This window comes from Nyctibius grandis, chromosome 4, assembly GCF_013368605.1.
Source record: "Nyctibius grandis isolate bNycGra1 chromosome 4, bNycGra1.pri, whole genome shotgun sequence".
NCBI classification, from domain to species: domain Eukaryota; kingdom Metazoa; phylum Chordata; class Aves; order Nyctibiiformes; family Nyctibiidae; genus Nyctibius; species Nyctibius grandis.
Genome location: NC_090661.1, coordinates 25514659 through 25540201, shown reverse-complemented (window position 1 = coordinate 25540201; position 25543 = coordinate 25514659). Strand labels below are relative to the sequence as shown.

Sequence of the window (25543 nt, the reverse complement as noted above, 5' to 3'; positions counted from 1 at the left end):
TTTCTCTTATAAATCATTTTATTGTTGGGGAGGAAACCTTGGTCTTCTCCCAGATGAAAGGAAGTAAAGAAACCAAAACACAATTCACTAACCAAAACACAATTCACTAACATTATCAATCGAAACTGAGAAAGTGAAAAACTGTTCGTCTGTAACAGTATCAGCCTCCAGGGCCCTGCCATCAGTTACATGCTTCATTGAATTCGAATGAGTTGCAGTTTCCATAGGCTGAGGTTTGGGGGTTTAAAAGTTTTCATCTAGTCCCCATCTACTACTCTCTCTTGCAGCATGACTGGTCTTAACACAGTGTAAACAAGTGTCACCTGTATGAACTGATAAAGGCTAAAGTGTTGCCTTGTCAGAATACCTGGAGAAATCAGCACTGCCCCTTGGTTAAGGAAAACCACTCTCTGTCAGGACTGCCAAACCCAGGCACACATACAGGGATGTGCACAAAGCTCCAGTTACCCAAAGAAAGTAAACATGAAAGTAAGCGTCCACTTCCTTCAACACTAATTCTCAGGAGATACATCACAGAGCCCAGATCTTAGATTCAAATGAAAGAAATTAACATTAAATATACTCCAAAACCGTATTTCTATACAAACTGGGATGAAAGTGAAGACATTATTAGATAACAAAGTTTTATAATAACATTCATTCATTTCAAAAGAATAAGCAATTTCAAAAGCTATATGGTGCTTTAGGTAGAGAAGCTGCTTCTAGAGCTGTCTGATATATAAAGAAAATTATTCTGCCCAATTTCAGAGCACAGGGATTGAAATGGCTCAACAGTCTGTCCTTTAGGTCATCGACAACATTAAAACATAGGCATAATTGAGTATTAATAACTTGACTGCTCTCATCAAATAGGAACGTTAAACTACAACAAATGCTGGCTAAGAGAGACATTTTCTAAACACCTACTTACTCTTGCACTGAAGATGGATGCTAGCTTGCTTAAACAATGTTAACGTGTTACAAGGCATAGAGTATTTACCTGTGCTTAGATCCTACTTCAGGCAGAAAGTGAAGACATACCAAACCTATGTTTTTATCCAGTACAGTGGATGTCATTTAGCTGCAATGACAACTTTACCACATAGACAGCATACCTGATTTAACATCGAGACAGCAGTCATCAGCTCACTGGCTCCAACCAACAGGTGAGATGTACCTAGGGCAGGCAAACCTGAAGAATTCCAGCAAGTCAACCTAGAATCATGTCTGAGGTGCTGCCTGCTTCTCTGTAACAGCAGTTTTGAGAGATAACCCTCCCAGTAATATTCTTTAATGCAATATGCATTGACCTAGGAGCAGTAGCACCAGAGTGCTGCATCTATTTAGTGTAACTTTGCAACTGACTTACAGTGTGATTATAACCATTTGGGTCCAAATCTTTGGACCAGTTCTTCTGGGTATCAAATCTGGCAGCACAAGCCTAATTTTTAGAGATGCTGACATTTCCTATCCTACCTGGCTGATCAGGCTCGTGGCTAAGGTGTCTCTGTTGCTTGCCTTTGTCTGCCTGTCTACATGGATAAACATTTAGGATAAAGTCTGACCACAAAGTACATAGCAGAAGGGAGCCTTGACCCTCTGTTCTACTAGAGACCCGTGTAATTCAACTAGTTACATAATAATGAAACTGATTGCTTCATTGGAAAAGACTTTGCAACCTACAAATAAAAAGCAATGCACTACCCCTTGGTGAAGTGAGTAATACTCAGAGATCATCATGAACTGCAGCTTTCTCACTTCTGTACACACAGCACACACAGAGCTGGCTTTACACAACAGAATCCTGTCTTGTTGTTACTTAGAATATAGATCACTGCTTGGGGGGAAAGGGGAGACAAGAGAAGGTGCAAAAATAACTGCTCACTGAATCTTTCTGCTCCAGTCAGTATCTCTCAGATCTTTCATGTGCTTTGTGTTCTTTTAAGAACAATCATCGTTTTTTCACAAACTTAAAGCCTGTGATTTAGTATCATCTAACAGCATATAATTTCTGAAAACAAAACAGTACTGTCTACATAACACAAGCAGCTTCTGATTGTCGAAGATCTTCATAACATTGATTCTTTTCCTCATCAGATATTTCACAGAACTCTGTTCCTGTAAGGCTTCCTTTAAATCCGTAGCAATCTGAGGCTCTGGACCTGCTGTGGGTTTACATCCAACAATGTCCAAAGTACCTCTTCACTTCCAAACTCCATGAGGTTCTGGATAAATGATCCTGAAGGTCAAGTTTATCCGTGCATCTCTAGAATGATATTCCTTAGGCACTCGATGCTGTAAGTGGCATTAGGAAAAAAAAAAAAAAAACCACAAACCACAAAAGCATGAGCTTACGTCTTTAAAATACAGGTAATCAAACAATGTAAAAAACCTTCATTTCCTGTGATGGCTTTTTATTAACATTTCTAAACATTTAGGTAAGGCAAAAAATTCATATTCTGACTGCTCAGGGCCACTAAAACCAAAAGGTCTTTGTAGATTACTGTAGACTTGATAAATAGAGTTGCTACTTTTTTTATATTCCAAATTCCTAAATTGATTTTGCTCTTTCAGCTGCAGGCTGCAACCTTCATTGCTGAACTTCAATGCTGGCATATCTGAGCTGATTCCTATTACATCACTTAGCACTTGAAACAAAACCCACTGTTTCTGTGGGTGCTTTGAAATTCTAAGGCAGGAAGCAATATTAATGTGCTTGGAAACAATTGTGTCACTGGAAGCAGAATGTCCCATACCTTTATGGTAGTGCCTCGTGCATATTTAGAAAACTGCATTGCAAGTAAAGCACACAAATGGTGTCAAGGAGTTCTTACCTGCCAATCCTCCTGGGTAGCTCCTTCCATCATCAGTAGAGTCCCGTGATCAAGTGGGATTCTTAGTCTTTCTACGTAAGTATAGTCTCCATTCTCTTCCTAAAAAGAAACATTAGACACTGAAGAAGCAGGCATGTGCATTTAGTAGAAAATCAGTCCTCTATAGCAGAGCTTAAAAAGCTGTGAGGGGAGAGGAGGCAAGGAAGTTCTTACAAGATCAAGAAGTCTAACTAAACCTCTCTGTTACCGTATTTTATAAAGAGTTCAGAAGCCAAATAGACACAGCCTCAAGCTTCGCCAGGGGAGGTTCAGGTTGGACATTAGGAAGAATTCTTTCAGAAAGGGTATTAGACATTGGAACGGGCCTGCCCAGGGAGGTGGTGGAGTCACCATCTCTGGACGTGTTTAAGAAAAGACTGGACATGGCACTTAGTGCCATGATCTAGTTGACATGGTGGTTGTCAGGGCAATGGTTGGACTCGATGATCCCTGAGGTCTCTTCCAACCTGATTGATTCTGCGATTCTGTGATTTTAAGGATGGAAGAAGCCATTGCATCTCACTGCCTGTACAACACAGGTAAAGTTCAACAACAAGTTCCTACATCTAGTGCAAATTCTGGAGTGAGGCATGCAAACCTTTTGGAAACATTTCACTCTTGAAATAAACAGTTCTGTGTGGAGACGCTCTGCAACAGTCCACCCTGATTCCAATGGTTAACTACTTGATCAAAAATACACATCTTCCTTCTATCTGAATTTGTCTTGTTTTGGACATTACATGTTTGGTACAGTATTATCTGCTAGATGAAGAACTTTTCCTATCCAAAAAAAAAAAAATCTCCTTTTCCTGCAGTACCTTGTAAAACAAGTTGTCTTAAACCTTTATCGTCACTAAGCAAAACAGACTGCTAAACTAGAAGACAAATAATCTGCAGACTTTTTGTTAAGCCTTCAGATTATGTAGAACTTTTTTTAAAGCACAAATACAACAACCAGACATAGTGACACCGCAGTATTAGTCTCACACGTGCCACATCAGTGGCAATAGCAACTCTCTATTGCTTTGCACTATCCCTTTCCAATTTTACATCAGACTAATACACTGCTAAGTTAAATTGCTCAGGGAAGTCTATTATGCCAACACAGTTCTCTTTGTCAGTCATGACAGTAACCTTCTCATGAAACCGTACCATGTGTGACATGAACTATCTTCCAGAATGCCACACGAGCAAGCATTATAATGCTCTACATACTCCAATATTTTCTGATTTTAGCCTTCAACAGTTGCGGAAAAAATTGCTGAAAACCTTGCACAACTTCCATTTCACATCTTGCCTACTTAATTATTTCATTAATATTGAAATGTGAATAGAAAAACCAGGATGTCCCCCGAATACAGAATGGCAGTATATATTTTGCCCTTTACAGATCTCTATTGCCAACTTTGCAAGCTGTCTAGGAAGAGAGGAAAGCAACTCTCTGAAATGAGGAATTCGGGGAAGTTTCAGATAGGGAATCACCTGCAAAATACACGGATTATTTTAGAGAGAGGGGGACTTAGAGAAATATTTTAATTACTGTTGAAAGGAAGGGGATTCAAGAGGTCTTTTATTTTTAAGTTACAGAAAGCCATAGATAGCTTGAAAGTGGATAATAAATTTCCTCCACTGAAAAAAAGAGTATGACAGGTTCTCAGTCTCTACATTGCACAAGTACAGGTTAACCTTGTTCTGAGTATACTGCATCTAGCAAACAGATAGCCTGAATGTGTATTTGTTGTTGTACCACTGCCTCTAGAAGCAGAGATACTGGCTTTTTTCCAGAGAGATCACCAAATCAGTTATTTGTTCTTGAAAGGAATGCCAGAAATACACAATTACTACAAAAAGATGAGGAAAAAAATCATCTAGGCCAGGTCTGAGCTTCTAAAGCATGGACAGTGTTCCTGTAAGGGACCATACATCTTAGACTGTTGCTGAACAAATGCTTCAGATTTTCTATTTTTTAATTAGGTAGGCAGTATCTTCTCTTCCAGTTTCTTATAATGGATGGTGGACTCTTAAAATAATGCTTGCTGAGTGTTAGGAGGTGGCAATGCTCAATCATTTCAGACCCAGCTGAAGGCAGCAATTACTCCATACTCAACAAAACCTGTTACTACCAGAGTGGCATTTCTCACATTGTCATGTAAAACAAAACTGTACTTAGGAGGGGGGGTGGGGGGAAGAGATGAGAGGTCACAGCTTGTGTTCACTTGTAACAGAAGCAGATCACAAAGAAGCTGGAAACAGTACAGGACAACTGAGACCAGGAAAATGGAATTGTCACAGTAAGATTTAACCCAGTTTGAGGCGCAGGTATAGTTACCTCACACTGACAAAAGTCCCACATTTCTGAAACAGAAACAAACCATTACAAGACCTCCAGGCTTCAGCTGTATGTTGAATTATTCACGAAAACTAACAGGGCTCTGCACAGACCCGACAGTTAGAAGAAAACATTAACAGGTCATAAAAAGGCAGACAGTCTTCTGAGATCCATTAAAAACATCCAACAGCTCTCATCCAACACATTTTACTGCTTTTACTAAAACTCACATTTTCAAAAATCTTAACTAACTTCCCGGAAGCTTAATTCTGCAGTGGCCCAACTTGATGCAAGTTTGTCTCTTTTAAAGTTCATGGCTTGTTGAAAGCTCAAAATAATGAGATAAAGTCTCAACTACTGGGAAAATGATGTCTTGGACTTTAAAACACAGTCCGATTTCAAAAGAACAACTGCAGGGGGGGAGCAGTATAAAAAACATGCAGATAGAAGGAAGACTGTAAATCCTCTAAAATGCAAAGAGCTTGGTGGAATCAAATCAATTCCCAATAATAAAAGCATCACTTGATATAATTGACTATATATTCACACCTTTGCCACTTTCTGTTCATGTCTGGGACTAGAAGTCACAGTGTGACAGGACAAGGCTATTTAATACTGGCAGCACTGGCTGGCAATTCTGGATTTGTGCACTTCTTGGGGATACCTAAGGGCCCGAGGCTGTGCCAGTGATTAATTAAGCTCACTAAACCTCTGGAATTAGGGAGTGCTGAAGGCACTCAGAATCACCTGTAACATGTATTCTTTGTAAGGGAAAATGCAAAACATATTTTTAAGCTTCTAGAATTATTAGCTATTTATCTTGCTCAATTAAAAGTAAGGTGTAACGCCAAAAACGTTTTCTTAAACTTCAGAGGAAACAAGGAAAATATTTCAAAAATAGGTATTATAAACATGACTGCTGATGAAAAGCAGAGAAATACCATTGCATGGCTGTTTTCTATTTCACAGGATTACATCATTTCACTCTGTGGATAGACAACAGTGGACTTATTTTTATCTCTTGCTCATCTTGATTAAAAAGGAATTCTTCTAAGATAAATGATGTAAGAGAAAACATCCTTTTGGCTTAGAAAAGTCAGTATGTAAAAGCAACAGTTACTTTTTGTTTTAAATGGGAAATCTCCGAGCTTAGTTTTACTTAGAAAAAGAGATTTTTATGTCAACTGGTTTTGCAGAGCCAGTGAAGTTAGACAAAAAGTTTTTACTGTCTTACATGTCATTACTAACACTGTCCACCAAATCTCATTTCAGAACTTTTATCTCTAGAGCTGATGTTAGATATACAGAAAACTTAGCTGAGTTTCACAGGTCAATAAGTTTATGAAGGAAATTTATTCTTGACCTCTAAGCAGGAAAAGACTTTTAAAAAATACTTATAACAAACACGGAAAGAAATGCATCAGGTACCTTTTATATGGTCACTTCGTAACTCTATATATGTATTACAAAACCAGCTGCTTCCAAGAACAGGTCTAGTAAAGCACCTGTTCTGCATCTTAGTATATTAGAATTTTCACAATAATGAGTTGCACATTTAATACAATCCAAGCTTTACACTATCGAAGTACACTGGCTAAAACTTTGTTTTTATCCTTAATTCAAGTAACTACAGTTAATCAGTGAGGAAAGCTCAGCATGAGTTGATGGGAAGCTGTGAATATAAAATCTGTAAATATTCTGGGACTCCATCAAGGTTTTTTCCTTAAAATGGCATCAAAATCAAAAAGGTAAGAAAAAGGAAAGATCTAGTATAAATCTATATAAATCACCTAACTTCATTTCTTAAGTCTCAGGCAAGTTTCTTGAGATAGCAGTAGGAAATGGGTTCTGGACAGCATGGAAGCATCTTCTGTTATAAGAAAAAGTAAATGGAAAACATCCCATTGAAGAATGTATAAATAATAATGCAGTTATACATGCAAATGATGCAAAATTATTTTCAAAAGCTAAAGTCAGCAGCCCTCATGGAGAGTGCTGGCTTCCAGTCTTCTGCTTTACCTATTACCAAGAGAATATCCTTACAAAAAAATCTCATATTTTTCAGACTTCCATCTTGCTTGTATCCCTCTTTTCCAGTTTACTCCTCTACTATCAGCTGTGGAAACATCCTCCTCCAACAACAAGTGGTCTCAACTATCAATACTTCTGCATTTTTACCTGTTTATTCTCACTATCTCTGATTAAATCCTCGCTGCAGCTCTTTCCTTTACAGATTCAGTAAGAATGAATATCAGTCATATTGCCCTTTTCTCATGTAATCCACTTGCCCACCTACATAGGACTATCTTTAAACTCCCTCAGTCTTTCCACAGCTGACCTAGCAGACTGCAAGTGAGGCAGCTCTAAAGCACACCCATCTACCACTCTTCTTGTCTATAGCTGCTCGAGTCCTGCCAATACTGGTGGACAACACTTCCTCCTCTGCAGCCACTGCTGTCTGCAAGTCTTCTTCATGCCAATCTAAAAGTTCAGTCCTCCTCATCCTGATCCAAGCCTCATTTTCTACTGTGCTCCATATATTCCCATGTTCGTCTTCAATTAGGCCTGTTAGGACATGAAGGGTTATTTTTCTGCTGTTTTCAAAAGTACTAGAAGATCTTTAACTTCTGCCTAGAACAGCTATTCAAGGACAGAAGAAAAGGACGGTTTTTAATGTTTCATTTGAAGGACAGACCCATCTGACGGCTGATTCCGAGAACACCACGAACATCCTGCTGATTATCTAACACACATGAAGCTCCCTCCCCTTCCCCTGCACCCATCAGTTTCCTTGGTTACAGATGGAAGAAGAGCAACCTGACAGCTGGCTTTCTAACTCCTGCCACAGTTCACATCATAGCAGTTTGTTAGACAACTACACCCAAGTGGTCCTTATCGCACCCAGACCTCCGCTACAGTGCACCTCCCAGTGGGACACGGGAGCTTATTGGGACATTAAATATCACCCTTCATCCTTGAACTAACATTCCACACTCAGCTTCCAGAAAGACGTAATCAGATTAGCTGGCATTGTCTCACTGAGTTGAACAGTGACAAGCAATATAGTAAAAATGGTAGTGAGACTGTATCAGAAAGACCCATCTAACACAGTGAAATCAATTCCTCTAGAGTAGGATGATTAAGTCATGTATGAGTGGGACAGGGGCCTTGAGGCTGTGTGGAGAACAGGAGGAGGCCATGGTGGTGCAGTAGTGACAGTTATGCTGTGGGCAAGCACGAGAGGACTTGTTGACTAAACCAAGAGATTCTGTGTGAATTACGTATGAATCACAGCTCTGAAACAAAGCATTCGTCTCTTGGTTTCGGTGTAGGCAGGAGCTACAATGATGGTGGGGAACAAGGAGGCAAGAAAAAGTTTAAGTAATCTGCTGGAACTATAAGTAGAAAATAAAAGAAACCAGGTCACTTCACTGTAGACTTTGAACTACCAAGCAGGCATCCAAAAAACCCCAGAAACCATTAAAAGCAAAGGCAAAATGTCAGCTACAACCACACAACTGGTCCAAGTAAACAGAAAAGGCAGTATTTTGAAGAAAGAATGCTTAAAAAGAAAAACTGCATCGGGTAAAGTAAAACTGTTTCTGGCGTCATGTTAATTTCCGTGAAAAGTCTCCTTAATTCCAGTGGGGAATCCTGAAATGTATTTGTAGCTTTTTCACATGCACTGGGCTGAAACCTGAGTAAGAATTATTTCTACTCATCCACAACGGATGCTTGTTGATGCAGATTCAAATAGGCTATGCATGTCTCTACACTCTTTTACCACCTATTATATGATGAACACTTACTCATCCAGTACGGTACTTGCCAAAAAGAAAAACAGAGGACTGAACTTTTTCTTCCCCTCACCCTAGAACAATTTTCAGGAAAAAAAATACCACTTGCTCATTTTGGGAGGAAAAAGATTTACTTTCTCTTTCCCTCCTCAATGAAGACTAACTCTGGAAAACCCAATGTACTGATACTGGCAGATTACAAACCAGGGAGAGCCTGAATGCCTGTGATGACTCTTAATCTGAATCCTTTTTCCCTAGACTACATTCCTCTTCCTGTAACTTGCTTTTGAACAAAGTAATGATCAAACTTCAAATATCCACAACCAACTTTAACTATCTCTTAATGAAAGAGAGAATGCAACATTACAATAGAGTATGAAAATTACTTCTTTGGTGGTACAGCCTGAAAGGCTGTAATTACCATCAGAGCCTCTTGTAACTCCCACTTGGCAAAGCATCTAGTGTCATAGGATGCTCTCATAAAATTGCAGGCTTTGGGAATGTACAAAGAATACTTAATTTGTGCCATATAATTATTAAGCACAAGTTTCCTTAGGCACAGGATGCAGTTAATAGCAACTTATTCAAAGATCACTCCGCACACAGGGATCATAGAAACAGGTATGTCACACTTGCAAAAGGAACACACTTCATAGGTAGCAAGACTCAGCTAGTCGGAAATATCAGGTCAGAGGCACTGAAGAAAAAAATGAGGAGAGCTTGAGGGATACATCTACAGAAAATCATCCATCTCAGGAAGAAAAAGGAAGAAATCATGCAGTACAGACCAAAGAAGGTGGTCAATTATGAATGGCACAGACTGAATTTCCCCCTTTGCTCATAGTGGGTGTCTTTTCAGAAAATAGAAAACAGAATAAAAAGACATCTTGCTCAAGAAACTGGGTTTGATTTTTAAGAGGGAAACTGCAAACTTTATACTGAAATCTACATGGCTTTGATTCTGATCCATCAAAGGGAACACATGCACTTCTAGAAATAAATCCAAGCACCATTTACAGTTTCCCAGAGGAAACAAACTTTCCAGCTGACATTTGTTCCATCACAGCATCAAAGATACTCATGCTATGCCCATGATTTAATGCACTGGTTATGTGATCTCATGCTCAGGGATTAAATTCACTTCAGACACAAAGAATTTACACATTAGAGAACTGCTGAAAAATTACAAATTAATTATTTGTTTTTCTGGTTCAAATTCTGACCTTTGCTGCTCATGACTAGGTGACCCAAGGTGTACTCTTGACAGGCAGACTTCAGTACATCAGCAGTTTTCTAATCGGCTGATAAATCACCACCTTTGCTTTCTGCCATTACTTATTCCAGAATAAATAGCAGCATAAGCAGACAGCAAACCTTCTTACCAAAGTTCTCAAGGACTACACATGCAGAAAACACATCTGAGCAGGATACCCTAAAATGAGGCATTTCCTCAACACAGGAATGTATGATTCCTTTCCTTGGATAAATATGAATTGCGAAATTTAAGTTTTAAGTTGGCTTGTAAACACAGCATTCCCAAGCACCGCATTTTATCTAGAAAGAGTATTCACTATTGAATCGCCAACTAATTCCTGAAAGGCAATGTTCCAGAAATGCCTCCTTACAAAGTACAAGATCTCTGTTTAGTCTGTGAAGTATACGCGACAGTTTGGTATTTCATGGAAAAGAAATGAGCTCCTTCTCTCGTTCACTGTCCCTCAATCTGAACACACACACAAGTCAAAATGCAACATTATTAAGAGCATTTTTACTCAGAAGAGCAGTCAGAGCTACTCTTCATCCACATACACTATGCATTACACAATGTTTGCCTGAATTTAAGAAAATGGTATCAACTCTTTGGTCATTTCCACAGTGAAAGTCCCCTTCCACCACCACTGATCTCATTTTAGGTAATGGGAAAAGCCCTTATTTTGGGCAGAAGAGTTGCCCAGGTTGCAATTTCACTATACCACTACACTGCTCCAATATATTAGAGTGGTCCCATTCCCATCCTCAAGATGTCACATTCCTTGCAACAGATTTCTTGATTCCTACACTTATTCCACGGAACTTTATGAGTTGTGCTTTCATTAACTACTATTAAAGAGTCCCACCGAGAATCCACTTGTGTCGCTGCCATTTCTAGCAAGGTTGGGGAAAAAAAAAATAACATATCGCGTCCGAGCCTTACAAACCAGCCCTCCGCCCCCCCCCAAAACCCCAGTGACATCACGGGCCTGAAGTTACTCAACTTTTGAGTTGCTGAAACTTTGCATTTACACCTGTAATTTACGCATCGTTTTAATTTATGTAAGAGTAACTACTAAACGCTTTTAGTAATGAAGTTGTCTGAACAGAGGAAAATGCTAAACATATTGGTAACTACAGGACTCTCCCAGTATGATATGAACACTCACAGGGGAGGGTTTCTTCCTCATCTCAAAGGTCCGGGTAGCAACCAAAGCTGAGTGAGGCAATGACAGGATTTTTTCCCAGTGATGGTTCATCGTCGCTGTGCCAGTCTACACTATCCTTCTCATTTCGGTAGAGGTTGCAGAGAAGAGAGTTGAAGGTATAGCCAAGTGAACTCTCAATGCGCTCCTTTAGCATGGTCAGCAGAGGATGCCACTGTAATCAGCACAGCAGAGGTAGGGTAAATACAATGAAAGCAGGCCAGCAGCAGATAACATAAGGACACATAGTCTAAAACTATGAAGCCAGTCTGCCTTTCACACTAATGTAGTCCAGCACCACCATATTAACTGAAAGGTGAGAAAGTAGAGTAAAATCTGCTTGAACTGATCACGGATAAACATTGGTGAGTTCTAACCAAGACAAAAAGTGTACAACTTCTCCCATGCATACCTGTTTTGTTAACCTCCTGGCCCAGCTACAGGAGTTTAACACCTGAATTACTTAGCCATTGCTGGTGGGCATAGTGCACCCAGAAAGTTGCAATCAGTAACTAAATGACACGCTCTCAATGCCTGCAGCTGTTGACACAGAACACGAGACAACCAGTTGGCCTAATCCTGTCACAGCATGGCCCCACTGTCCTCACTCTGTTAGTACAGCTTGTTGAGCTCAACTCATCACCTCTTGGGGTTTTGACTTCGACATTGTAACTTCTCAGTGGTTTGCAAAATCAGTGTCACAGGCCCTGAATTTTTCATCCTTCCCTTTGCTAACATCTTGCTGGGCCCATAGTCCACTGCAGCTCTGCACATTCCATTACAACTCAGTCCAGTGAATCACTATTGATGTTATAAAATTACATCATGACTTTCATCTGTCAGAGTGCTTTTAAGTACTCCACAAGTATATATATAAAAAAAAAGCCAAAGCAATGTAGGCCAGAATTTTGCCCATTATACAAGCAGAAACAGATCAAGAGAGGATGAAGAACTGATTCCAGTTCATCAGTGCATCACTGGCAGAAGAAGAAACAGACAGCAGGAATTGTTTACCTAGTACCCACCTCTAATAATCAAGTCTGCACCACCTTCTTTCCATGCTTACCCGTCTTTAAAGGGTTTTTAACCCACTGCTACACTGCAGGAGCTTCAACATAGTATCTTTCTCTGTTAGGGGTATTCTAGCTAAGTCACCCCTTTGGTGACTTAGCATCATGTGAATAATTAATTATACATAAACATAGCTTGCAGCTATGGGACCTGTAGGGAAATCAGTAATACCACCCAAAAAAAGCTATAGCTTGTAACTGGGCTGCCTGACCGTGCAGTACGTGCAGGACATACGATGCAATGACAGAAGAGTCCAACAAGAATTACTGAAAGCGCTTTTCAGTGACCAACTAGGACTGGATTCCTTCAATTCCTATCACAAAAGTGTTTATACTAAAAATGTTACCATATGGTGAATTTTACAATCCAGTAGAAACCCCACTACAAACCTGCAGCAGTGGAAGTAATTTTGTTGAAACATTACTGTGTCACCAACTACATCACTGCTTCCAAAGAAACATTCTTCTAAAACCAAAATTCATTTAGGCATGAGCACTGGATTATACCTAGCAGTGCTGCAATCACACTCAGTCTTACCAAACAAAAAAGGAGAGGCACAAAGCTAATTACTCCTACAGATCAAGCATTCAAGGCAGGTAATGGTTTTTGCCAAGCCGTCCACTAAATTACTATTTTACTCCAGATATTTTTGTGATATAAACCCTATTCTACAGGTAAGGACTGTGCTCTTTACACATCCACTGCTCCTTCTGAGCTGCAGGAACTCCCACCTACAAAGCTGAGTCAAACAATCAGAGTGTCACATGCAGTCTACCCATATATCTGCCTACGGGCAGTTTCCAGACAGTGGCAGGGCTGGTTCCCAGCTATGTGAGTTTGTCAGTGCATCTCACTTTCTGCTGGAGTTTCTTTCTCTCAGTAAAAAGGAGAATTATTCAGGGATAAAAGACTGGATCAGCATGTGTGACTGATTTAGGCCTTGTACCTCTTGGATGAGAAAAATAAACCATTTGGCCCAACGAATGCTAATTCTGAACTTTATGCAAACTGAACTGAAATTGTCAATTCAAGGTACACAGGCTCTATCCAACCTCTGAGCAACAACGGCTTCCACAACAGGCAATTCTGAACTGGACTTAAATCATTAGTGTATAGCAGAATGATTTTGGAGGGGCCCTTCCAATCCCTAAAGCCATTCAGTTTCTAGAAAAGTCCATTTAAAATAATATTCCACAAATGAGTACAAAAAAGCGCCTATTTTCCCACCACAAATTCCACAGATTATGGAATTTTTGAACTATGGTACTTTTGAGACTACAAAATCTTCACAACTCATCTTGTTAAATAACGCCTTTCCACTTTTCCCAAACTCAGCTTTGCTAGGAGGCGCTCCCCTTTGGCAGCAGTTCTGGGACTTGGGACACGTGTCTCTCATGCTATCGAGCCTTCAACAGACACAATTTATGGTTCAGAACACTGCAGCCTACTGCCATGGAAATTTCAAACGAAGTAATACCAAGAGACAGGCTGATGGGACAACAGGCTGGAAGACAGAGAGAGCGAAGATGAACAAAATGTCAACAAGTCGCTCAGAAAGTTTTTAACCCTTCCAAAATAGTGTGGGAAATTACATCATACAATCTGGAGTTGCTGAGCAGGCAGGTGTGTGTGTGAATTTCATAGCACTCACACAGGAATCAACAATATGCCTAACGCCTAAATTCTCATTTAAGCAGTACTGAATCTAAGTGCTTCTGAAAGTAACTATTTCAGTAATTGGTATTACTGTATCTTTATAACGAAAAACTCAGTATGACCGTGTACACTACAATATCCAATATAAAGATGCATTGAGTAAGTCACACAGAACAACTTAAGAGTTTTGTCCAAAGCTACAGTGACTCAAAAGCAGAATTTTAAACTCCAGAGTTTCCTTTTGCTAACGTTTAGCAACTAAATCATGTTCCTCTCAGTCAACCCACTCATAATGCTTGTTTCATGAAGTTGTCCACATTCCACTAGAATCTGTTGCTGATCACAAATGAAATGCTGGTACTCTAGATAAAAATAGAGGATAGAGCGAATTTTTGTGTCTCAATCTCTGCAAAGGATTTCTTTGATAATAAAAGAAAACTGTGAACATATACATACATTTGGGTTTGGCTGCATTGTTATCCTGGAGTACGTGTAAGGAAGTTCCCCATACCAGGAGGTAAGCCTTGGTTCCTCAAAAGATACTTCTAAAAAAGAAAAAAAGGAAAACTTTCTCAGTTTCCTTATCAAAGGGCTTGAAAATGGAAAGATGATGCAATTCTGCCAAGAAACTTGATCAAAAAGGCACTGTCCACTCACCTGAAGTTAAAAAGCAGCCCCTTAAAATCCTCAGCCTTACATAATGAACTCAAGAGAAGGAATGAGATTATTCAAAAGCAGGCCTGTCTCTGCAAGAGGAATTACCTTGCTAAAACCTTGGAACCACATCAATTTTCTCATCCCTATGCCAGACAGGGCAGGGACTGGACAAGTTAAAGACAGCAAAATTAAACTGAAATTTTATTTATAATTCTGGCTTGTTTTATATTCTCCTGGTTCCAGTGTCCAATACACTGGCATAAGTTGCAAGATGTATCCACTGGAAAGGATGAAGTGCAAAGGACTGCAGCATCAATGGGACATTACAGAAGCAGAATGTAGCAGGGCTGGACAAGTACTATTTTGTCAAACGTGTGTGCTCTGTGGTGTAATACAAACATCAAGTTAAAAGTACTTTCAACTTCTGAAAATACTGTCTTGGTAGCTATTTCTCATGCTTGACAGGTAACATTCTCCATTATACTGTACCTTTATTGCAAGCCAATAAACACAGATGTTGAAGACATTTTCCAGCCCTGTCCAGTAAGCACTCCAATATATTATCTTACATCCGTTCCTGACAGAAAAGAAATTTAGCTAGAAGAGGTGCCCCTTAGTGAACAAATCCAGAATAGCAGTCTCCTTACTGCATACTAGAACTAATAAGCAGACAAGGGAAAAGAGACATGCTCTGCTGGGATTTTAAGTGAGAGAGGCAAAAAATATTCCTGGTGATAGAAACCTCAAAGAACACAGTTTTTGCAGCATCGCTGGGAGACAGTATGAAAGGATGGAGCACAGACTTCATCTAAAAAAAGACTGGGGGAAAAGAACTGGAGATGACAGAGGAGGCAGTAAAATTCAAAGATTTTTAAAGACAGGGAATTTTAATTTGGAAAGATCTCATTTAATTGGCAATAGGAACATGGTGATAGAGATTGAAAAATAAGCAGCAGTACTCTTCAAATATGCATGGAAAAATCTGGAAGGAAGTATGTGAAGGAGTGGTAATATGTAAAATGAAAACCAATGATAAACAACACACGGATTTTGGTATGTAAATGACCTGGGAATGACCTGAAAAGTTGGTCTACACACACCTTACCCGGTCTGATGTGCGTTCGCTGACCCCAGGGTATGTCTTGCAGAAGTTGTTCAAACATCCAGTCTGCTTGTTCTGAGTCAATAAAGCCAGGAATCAAATGAATCCTAAGGAAGAAAAAGATAAAGAAAAGATGGGAGGAATATACCCTTCTATTTATGCTTTGACAAAATATTCTCATTTTCAGGATTCCCAAAGGAGCTAAGAATGGCTGTAATGCATCAGACCAGAAGTCAAAGCCCAGTATCCTATTTCTGACCACAGCCAAAAGCAGGTGTGAAGGAAGGAACAGAAGGCAGCAGGAGCTCCTGATGAGTCTTCCCCTCACCAAACATGTCTAATTGCTTTTTAAAACCTATAAAAACGTATGATACCAACAATATCCTATAAGTCCCACAATCAGCCACTGTGCAAAAAATGGCATCCTTCTGCTTGTTATTAATTTCCCATAGATAACCCTGATTATGGGACTACAATCAACGTAAGTAAATAATTGCACTTTATTCATCATCTCCATGCCACTCAGAATTTGATAGCCCTTTATCACTACAGCCATCCTATCCTCTCTTTTTTTCAAGCACAAGAACCCTAGAGCATTTAACCTCTCCTATCTTTACATTTTCATACATACATTTTATATTTTGACTGTACTAACAGCAGCATTCAGAATTCCAGCCGCTGTGGTGGGCTGCAGAGTAGGAATGCTGTTCACCAGAGTTTACTCTCACAAGTATTCAAAGCTCCAAAGGCATCACAGTAAGAATATATAGTAAAGGTACTAAAAGAGATGCAAAATCCGATTATTAACTTTCTAGAAATGTATATATTCCAGCAACATATTATGAAAACAAACTCCAGAAAATGACAGAATAACCCAGCTGGTTGTGTATCTTTTCTCTTTCCAGCTGGTCAAAGCTTTTACTTTTCAAATTGGTATAAAAATTTATTTGCAGCTTTAGAAGAAACCAAGATGAAAGTGTTGAAATAAATGCATAAAGTTACTATGTCCTTGGCATTTTTTCCACTATTAAAAAAAATCTATCAAATTCAGAAGGCTTAATACTGATACTGCAGCTAAGTCAGGAAGGTAAAATAAAATGCATTTTAATTAGTAGGAATCACAGAACAAGTAGGTTTTGTTTTGAAGTGTCCTGCAGCTGAAATAATTAAGGCATAGCATGTAACCAAAAGGGACAACCCTAAAGTTACCACATTTGCCTAAAGTTAAACGCTTTTATTAGATTAATTTAAACCAAGTCAAATTTACAGCTAAAAGTTTTTGGTAGCTCTTAACTATACAACACAGACATCACGCACTTGCTAACACAGGAATACTGATCCAAATTCCAAGCAGCAACTTCCTCTGGATCGTGAAACAAATGGACATAGCCACTTCTCCTTATTCCAGACAAGAACACTAGATGCAGTAAGCACTAGATGTTAAGAGGATTATTTTTCTTCTCTTCAGTGCTGCTCAGAACTGTGTAAATCTCTGCTTTTTGATACTCAAAGTATTTCCAGAAGTACTCTAAACAGAAGATACACAGGAAAGGCTATGTGCACCTGCTAGAGTCAAAACACTAGACTTCAGAAAGCTGAGTATCACCACGTTGTTCTGCAATAGCAAGTTACAAGTTTCATCCACTTACCTAGAAATGCCAGTTGGTACTTTGCTGAGCTCATACACACCAGGCTTGCTGAGGACATAGAAAGGAAAAAGCCATCACATGGACAAACAGCAAGAAATTATCTTACACTGAGCAGCATGAATTGCTGTAAGCCTGGACTAGGGAAAGTTTTCTTTAAAAAAGAAAAGAAAATGAAAAAAGGGAAGCAATACTGTTCTAGAGATAGTCAGAGGTCAGAGCAAGGCAGCAAGGGGTGTTGCAGAAGCAAATGAGTGTGTGTGTGTACAAATTCTCACTCTCATTTCACCAAAGGCTCAATACACAGTTTTAGGGCTTAGAGATAAGTAAACGAGGTATGTCACAGGGAAGGTAAAGGAGACAACCATACAAGACTGCACCCAGACCACTACATTTGCATTTATAGGCATACTGCATAAGAAAACTCTACCAAGACAACCAAACTGAAGCAAATTTAATTTTCAAGATCTGTAACTTCACCATACACCACCACACGTTGTCACACTTCATGCCAAAGTTATTCTGAGGAGATCCCCATTACAACACAAAGGGTAAGTGATCTACAGCATACAAATATCTACCTTCACTATGACAATTACTAGCAGCTACCTTTCCGAACCTTCCAAGGAAGTGCTGCCTAAGTTGCCATACCAGCTATATTCCTGGATAACAGTAAGTAATTTCCAGCACAGTTTACACAGGGACTATTCTAGGAAAACATACATTGCTAACCAAAGGAGACATATTTGCAGGTCTGATGATCCAGAATGTCCAATTGCTCCTTCTTCCTGGCTTATACAGCTACACCAAAGCTATAAAAACTAGTTAACACACACTTGGGCTCTCCTGATTATAAATTCAGTTCAGCATAAAAGGGCTGAAAGCCCACATTTTCTACTGAAACATCTTCCAAAAGCATAGCAGTTGTAAGTAGAGAAGGAACTCTTTTTCAGCAGATTCCCACTGACCAACAAGACAGAAAAAACACATGAAGGACAGTTAAGTCAGCAGTCTACTCACTCTATCACACCTGCCTCAGGAACTTTGCGCTCCACCTGAAAGGCAGACAATACATAGTGAATATGAAACATTTAAGTACCTGGCATGCTTTAGCCAAACAGAACTAACTGCTATCTCCAGTGACTCTATATAGCTGCATACTGATATGTCAGTGAGAAAAACATACTTCTGGACAATTGGTAAACAGTAACAACCCACCCACTCTCTCCATGCCCCAGAAACTCTCAAATGCAGCTACCACTGCAGGCGGTTTTTAACAATCAACTGCCCCTAATTTCTAAATTATTTGGATTATTACAATATTTGCTATTTATCAACTGCAACCAAAAAAATTCTTATTCTTATGTTTAGAAGTAAAAAAATAGAGCAACTATAGGAGGGATGAACAAATCCCAGGCTCCAGACAACGCGCAAAACACGACAGACCAGACACAGCAGGAGCTGACACTTTAGAATTGTCTGCCACAGCTTTGAGATAGCTGGTTTTTGTTAAAACAGAAAACACATTTAACCCAGCCTGGATTATCATTCTGGTTGTCTCAGGGATTTATGCTTCTCTTCTCTGAGCTCAGTGGAGTACTGAGATGCAAGGAGGCACTGAGCTAAGCAAGCAAGAGGGTCAAAATATAGTACTATATAGCTACCAGGCCTCTGCCACAGAGAGAAGAGAATCTTCCCAGACCATCTCCAATCCTTCCTAGCCAAGATGACAACCTTTCAAATACCTCTGGCTTAGAAAGAAATGTTCAAGATTTTTTTTCCCAAGCAAGGAACTGCCCTCCCACTTCACAGAGCACAATATCTTTCATCTGCTGATTGGACATAAGGCAGTCTACCAAATACATCCCATGCTCTTCCCCCATAAGAAATAAGACAGATAGCCCAACTGAGGCAAAAAACTGAGCTCAAATCATACTTAGGACGTTGCATCATTCTGAATATTTAGGAGAACACATTCTTTTGGCTCTCTGAAAAAAAGTAGTTATGAACAGGTACGTAATGAATACTCAAAGTCCGAGGCTAAACAGAGGGACTGTAACTTCTGTCTGCATATATACAAGACAGTTGCAAACTCTGTTTGGTAAAAGCCCAAAGTTCAGCTCAGCTGAATTTTTAATTTGTTTTGAAACATCAGACTATAATCTCAAAGTCTGATAATTTTTATCATTTGAAGTTTAATAAAAGATCAGATTCTGCTAGTTACCATGTAATTTTTACCTCTGATGGTTTTTCAAAGACAAATTGCTTTTGAGTATACGGCTGATCTTTCCTCATCCATTCCAGTCCAGCGCCTGCAGGGGCAAAGTTGCTGGCCACAGGTCCCTTAGGTGCTAAAGCAAATAGGAAAAAAAAAAAAAGGATCACATGAAATACAATTTCACCATACAAAAAAATAGAGTTTGGAAGAATTTATGGAATCGTTCTTTGAAGTATTCTCCTCAGCTTGGCAGAGGCTCCAGGGAACAGCCAAACCTACATTACATAAGAGTTAAAGTTGCACAGAAACTGGAATTTTTTATATATATTTGTTATTCATAGACAAATAAAAATGAAAACATTCTTTTATCAGAAAGGATGACATCTAGAACCTTTCAACTCTACCACAGACACCTATCATGCCAGCAGAAATTTTCCCAAGCAGCTAAACTGCTTCCCTCTGCAATTTTTTTTATGAAACAAAAAGACATTTCTCTGAGAAAAATACTTCTATTAAAACAAGATTTTGAAACTAGGGAGAAAGTATGGAAGAGCAACTCAGGCATACCACTTCATGTGTTTTATTTACACATGCGAAAAAGGCTTTAAAATGGGCCTGAAACAAAGTAAAAGTCTTCACTCTGAATAATTCAAAAGATGGGGAAAAAAATTTTAAAATCTGCTTAGGAATAGATGGAATGAAATGCACTCGTGACAGAAAACTTACAGGCTACATGCACAGGTCAAAATCGTTGGCTAGTTTTTTTCAGGATTAAAAAAAAATCAGTTTGCCTAGGACACTCAGTCTGCAGAGAAATGGGAGCTTTACTGCGTACTGTAATCAGGCAAGTGGAACACGATGTTTTAACCACACTCACAAAACAGAGCAGTCCTTCTTGAAAGACTGGAAACCCACACAGCGCTCCTCTGCACTCTTTGGTTTAAATGCTTGATACAAAACAGCGACGTTAACTCCAGCCCTTTCAACTAGCACTCTTTATCTTGCAATGTTTTCACTGTGAAAAGGTAAAGGAAGACACATAAGTTTTATGAATAAAAAGTGACTAATACTTATTACAGAAGTTAGCTCCACCAAATTCTATTCATCTCATTCAACTTGCCCAAAGATGGGAGTAGTACACTTAAGTATGTGCATTAGAAACACATCTATACACACATGCAGGTGACCTTGTGTCCTGTGTCCAAAATCGCTACAATGTATCTGTGGCATAGATAAAAATTTTACTTAAAAACTAGGTTTGAACACCTGAACTTTTTACAAGGGCATGTAGTGATAGCACGAGAGGTAACAGTTTTAAACTGAAAGAGGGTAGATTTAGATTAGATATTTGGGAGAAATTCTTGACTGTGAGGGCGGTGAGACACTGGAACAGGTTGCCCAGAGAAGTTGTGGATGTCCCCTCCCTGGCAGTGTTTAAGGCCAGATTGGATGAGGCTTTGAGCAACCTGGTCTAGTGGAAGGTGTCCCTGCCTGTGGCAGGGGGGTTGGAACTACATGATCTTTAAGGTCCCTTCCAACCCAAACCATTCTATGATTCTATAACTTTAGTTACCTAGAAACACCTAACCACCACACAAGGCCTGATACTCCATGTCATACAGCACAGTCAGAAAGAGCAGCGAGGAGACACGTCCTGACAGTTTCACATCCACTGCAGGTGCGGCTGCAGACCCGAGCTCAGGCCCACGGCCACGCTGCTGTTCTGCTCCACGAACAAAGCGACGCAAACTTCCAGCCGTGCTTCTAGAGGCTTCCAAAGCTTTGCTGGTTACTTCCTCCTCCGCCCACGGCACGCCTAGGACAGCAGGCCTCTCCATGCCGCCTATAAGGCGGGGGCGAGACAGCCCCAGGCTACGCGCCGGGGGCGGACCCGCTCTGCCGCTGCACAGCGCCGGCAAGGCGGCTGTTACTGCGGCGGGCGCAGCAGGGACGGGACTCGCCAGCACCAGCCTCTCCGGCCGGGCCAGGCACCTGCGCGCCGGAGCCCGCCGCCGCCGCCGCGCACCCGGTCCTTACCTACAAGCCGGGCCTTGCCTGCGAACCTCCCCGCCGGGGCGCGGGCCCAGCTGCCCTGCACACGGGCTCGCTGCCGCCTCTCCGCCATCCCGCCGCGTCAGCGCCAGCAAGGCCCGGCCCGGCCCGCCCGCCTCCGCAGCCCGCACCGGAGGTTCCGCTCCGCTCTGCTACCGCCCACTGAGGTCCCATGGAGTCGAGAATGCAACGGCGGCTACGTCCCGGGCTGAGCCTGCGTTTCTCTTCCCTGGTTGTAGGCTGCCCGCCCCGCACTGAGCCGGCAGGCAGTCCGCGGAGCCCGGCTGCTGGCACCGAAGGGCAGAACGCACTCCTCCGGCCCCGGTGCCTATTCCGGGGCCAGGCAGGCGGCTGAAGAGGCGGCGGTCCGAGGCCTTGCCCCCCCTCTCGTGTCTGCGGCCCAGGGTGCAGGACGGGCGGTGGTTACCTTCAACCGGAGAGCAGGCCTGCTTTCGGAAGGGTCTGTGCTGCCGGTGGGCGGGGCAGCGCTGGGGACGAGAGGAACACACACATTACCCAACTCCCACCCTCTTTTTCCCATGCAAACAAGGGAGTGAAAATCCTTCCAGCTCTTGCATGGCACATGCGACACCACCCCCCTTCGGAGCAGAGTTGCAAAGAGACAGTAACTACCACGAGGAAACCCATCCTATTTTCCATCACATGCCTAAGGTATTTCAAAGCACAGTGCAAGCTATTGAATACAGATTATCTCAATCACTGAGGTGAGCAGACATTCAAAAGCAAAGTCAAGGCAATTTAGGTTAAAAAGTGATTCCTTACTGCAGTCTGGAAAATTTAAAAGACCTCAGAGGAAGCACAAGAGCGGGAACTCAAACTGGAGCCTGCTCACACCACACACGGGGCGGTGGGGCAAAACGACCATAGGCTCCAGCAACCCCACTGCCAGATACTGCCTTGCCGGGGCACCATTGCTATGCCCCCTCAGACGTATCTTTCCGGACACCTTCAATAGTTAAGAAAATTATTTGGAAATAACTGTTTCTTTTGAATAGCTTAATTAATAGTTGTAATTAACAGTTTGTGTTCCAGTTATTTTAAAGTATCAACACTGTAAAATAGATAACACCCAGGAAAACAGATTAATAAAAGCTTTAGTTTTGGCATGTAAAAGTACAGTAATTTTCACTGCATTCTTATATATGATAAAGGACAATCTGACATTTGAATGTACAGGCAAACATTTCAAGGAAAAAAAACAACACATTAAAGACTCAGAGTAAATTCCATTTTATTTGCTTTACAAAGTCAAAATCATACAGATTGTTTAGTCCAATGCTTCCACATCAGATCCAGAGCAAACCAAGGCACATCCTCTTACAGAACAAATACCACTGACTTCACCATCCCTGTTCCAAAAAATTAAGAAAACTATGGGATAGGATCTGCGTCTCAGATTTGATCAGCACCATTGCATCGGTATTCAGGTTTTTTCAATGTACAGAAATGTGAGCCCCAAATCATGTCTCAGTACAACATATTTTACTTCAAAACCAGAGCTTGAAATTATTATTTCAAGGACAGAAAACCACCTCCACTCTTCAACCACTGAAAGTCACCACAGAAAACACTGGTAGCTGCTTGCAGTTTGATTTGCCTTGTAAGTTTCAGTACATTTTATGTTTATAAAAAGGAATGTTAGAGACCAAAATCTTGATTTGAAGAGTAGGTAAATACAGACAACAGCTGTGCAGACTTCTCATATACTCTGATCCCTCTCTCCCAGAACTGAGTAACTTCAGCCTCACTGGAGCACTCCATTTTAGAATAGAACCATGAAACAAATCAGTTAATCTAAACACAAATTTAAAATGTTCTACATTTAAAGAAGTTTACTGGTTCTCATTTTTAAAGCTGTCTCAGATATTCAGGATTCACATTTCAAAGGGCCTCACCAAAAAGACAGACTGATACATACTTCAGAAAGAGTTTAACCATCATGGCTAACAAGGAGACTAACTTACTTCAAGCTCTGCATTTAAAGTGCCCATAATCTTTTACATAGTAATCAGCACATAACACAACTTGTGACATTTATCTACATTGTGTTATTACCACCTATTACAAAAAGCAGGCACTGAACTTTAAAAAAGTTATTACAAATCATAAAGATTACATATTACTGAAAAGTTTAAATTCTTGAATATGGATTCTAACACTTTTTGCAATGTTATTTTATGTATATATTTATAGATGAGCAATTACCCTCATTTTGGTTTTTGGCCCATTTCCCTCAAGTTCATAACCAAAATTACACTGGACCATGTAAGCAGGGGAGCACTCACAAGCTGGCTGACAGTTCAGAATCCTTACAAGTACCCAAAACTTGATCTGGAAAAAAGTTACACCCTGTCAATAGTGCTAGGTTACCTTTTAAAACAAATACACTCCCTTCCCACTCCTCCCCACCTGTCCAGGAATAATATGAGAACTACTTATTTTCTGCCCTTCACCCATGCGCACAATCCATAGATGTGATGGACACTGTGTAACCAAGCTGTTCCTCAACAGCGTAATGTCTGATCAAGTCCATGTAAGTATTTCTTAAAGCACAGTGCAATTTTAGTCAGAAGCACTTTCCCCCTCATAAAATCTATAAACAAATAAAGCCTATTTTTAAATCAATATTCGAAGTCAACAGTCTTGTTTCACCTGTATCCTCAAAAAAAGACTGTTTTGCTTGTTAGAAAGTACACCTACGATTGAAGACGTTTAAAACATTAGGTCTACTTGATGCTGCAGCATGGGTATGGAAGCTTGCAGGAGGTCCCAGGCTTCCAAGATCAAGTTGCCTCTAACTTACTTCTCCTTCATTTTTTTCAAATAACGAGCCCGTATTTGTTTGTTTGTTTTCATAAGTAAATTAATGACAGCAGGTGTAGGTAGAAGAGAGCAGAATCCATCCCTAAAAAAAAGAGGGAGGAGGGAAGTCTCAGCTTTTTATAGCCTGTACTAAATGAAATCTAACGGTTACCAGCACACACAAATATTACCAAGTTATGATTAGAAGTTAAAGAACGAAAATATTGAATATTCAAAATCATTATTTACTCTTCTTCCATAATAAACACATACAAAAGACATTCCAGATCCTTACGTTTTCCAAGGTGGCTTACCATGAGTGCATGGGGTAGGCACCCGTTGGTCTGGGACTGCAGGCCTACCGTGCCTAAGGCAGCTCTGACGTATGTTTCAGGACTGGGCTTACTGAAGGTCGGCTTGCGGATTTTGGACATTTTTGTTGCCACGTAATATGGTAGAACGCTCTGCACGTAGGAAAGATCATGTTAAACAGAGAATGCTTTCAGTTTAACTTACAGATCCATAAAGGAACTAAAATAGTTGGAAATTACATAACCTTTATACTAAATTCTATCTTAAGCTAGCCTTCTTTGCGATTCTGGTTATAAGATCACAATGTACAATATCAAAAACATTTTTAATCAGATATCTTGTGGGCCACATTTGGAATGTGAAGGATAGTTTAGTGGTCTGTTGACAGTCAGCATCCCCAATTGGAGGCCTAGAAAATCTACTCTTGCAAGCCTATGGCTAAAAAGCCTTTCTTAAAATTTGTGAGTGCAAAACGTCATTCCAGCTGTTTAACGGAAAACGCTGCAGTGTTGCTTCTCTGTAGTAAACCCCCAATATTCGCTTGGGAAGGA

General features: G+C 40.4%; 2 protein-coding genes across 2 annotated transcripts in view; both read right to left on the bottom strand.

Moving 5' to 3' along the window:
• ALKBH3 (alkB homolog 3, alpha-ketoglutarate dependent dioxygenase) lies at positions 1-22173 on the bottom strand. Its single transcript, XM_068398646.1, is given in 10 exon segments — positions 1-2295; positions 2835-2933; positions 11420-11458; positions 11460-11630; positions 14639-14727; positions 15945-16048; positions 17591-17638; positions 18608-18642; positions 19826-19938; positions 21843-22173. Coding segments are annotated over 10 exon segments (879 nt in total). The 5' UTR covers positions 21931-22173; the 3' UTR covers positions 1-2202.
• Positions 22174-23092: 919 nt separating this feature from the next.
• HSD17B12 (hydroxysteroid 17-beta dehydrogenase 12) overlaps positions 23093-25543 on the bottom strand; it is a 91970-nt gene continuing 89519 nt past the window's right edge. The window contains 3 exon segments of the mRNA XM_068398701.1: positions 23093-24770; positions 24772-24783; positions 24995-25144. Coding sequence (XP_068254802.1) covers positions 24678-24770; positions 24772-24783; positions 24995-25144 — 255 coding nt within the window. The 3' untranslated portion in view covers positions 23093-24677.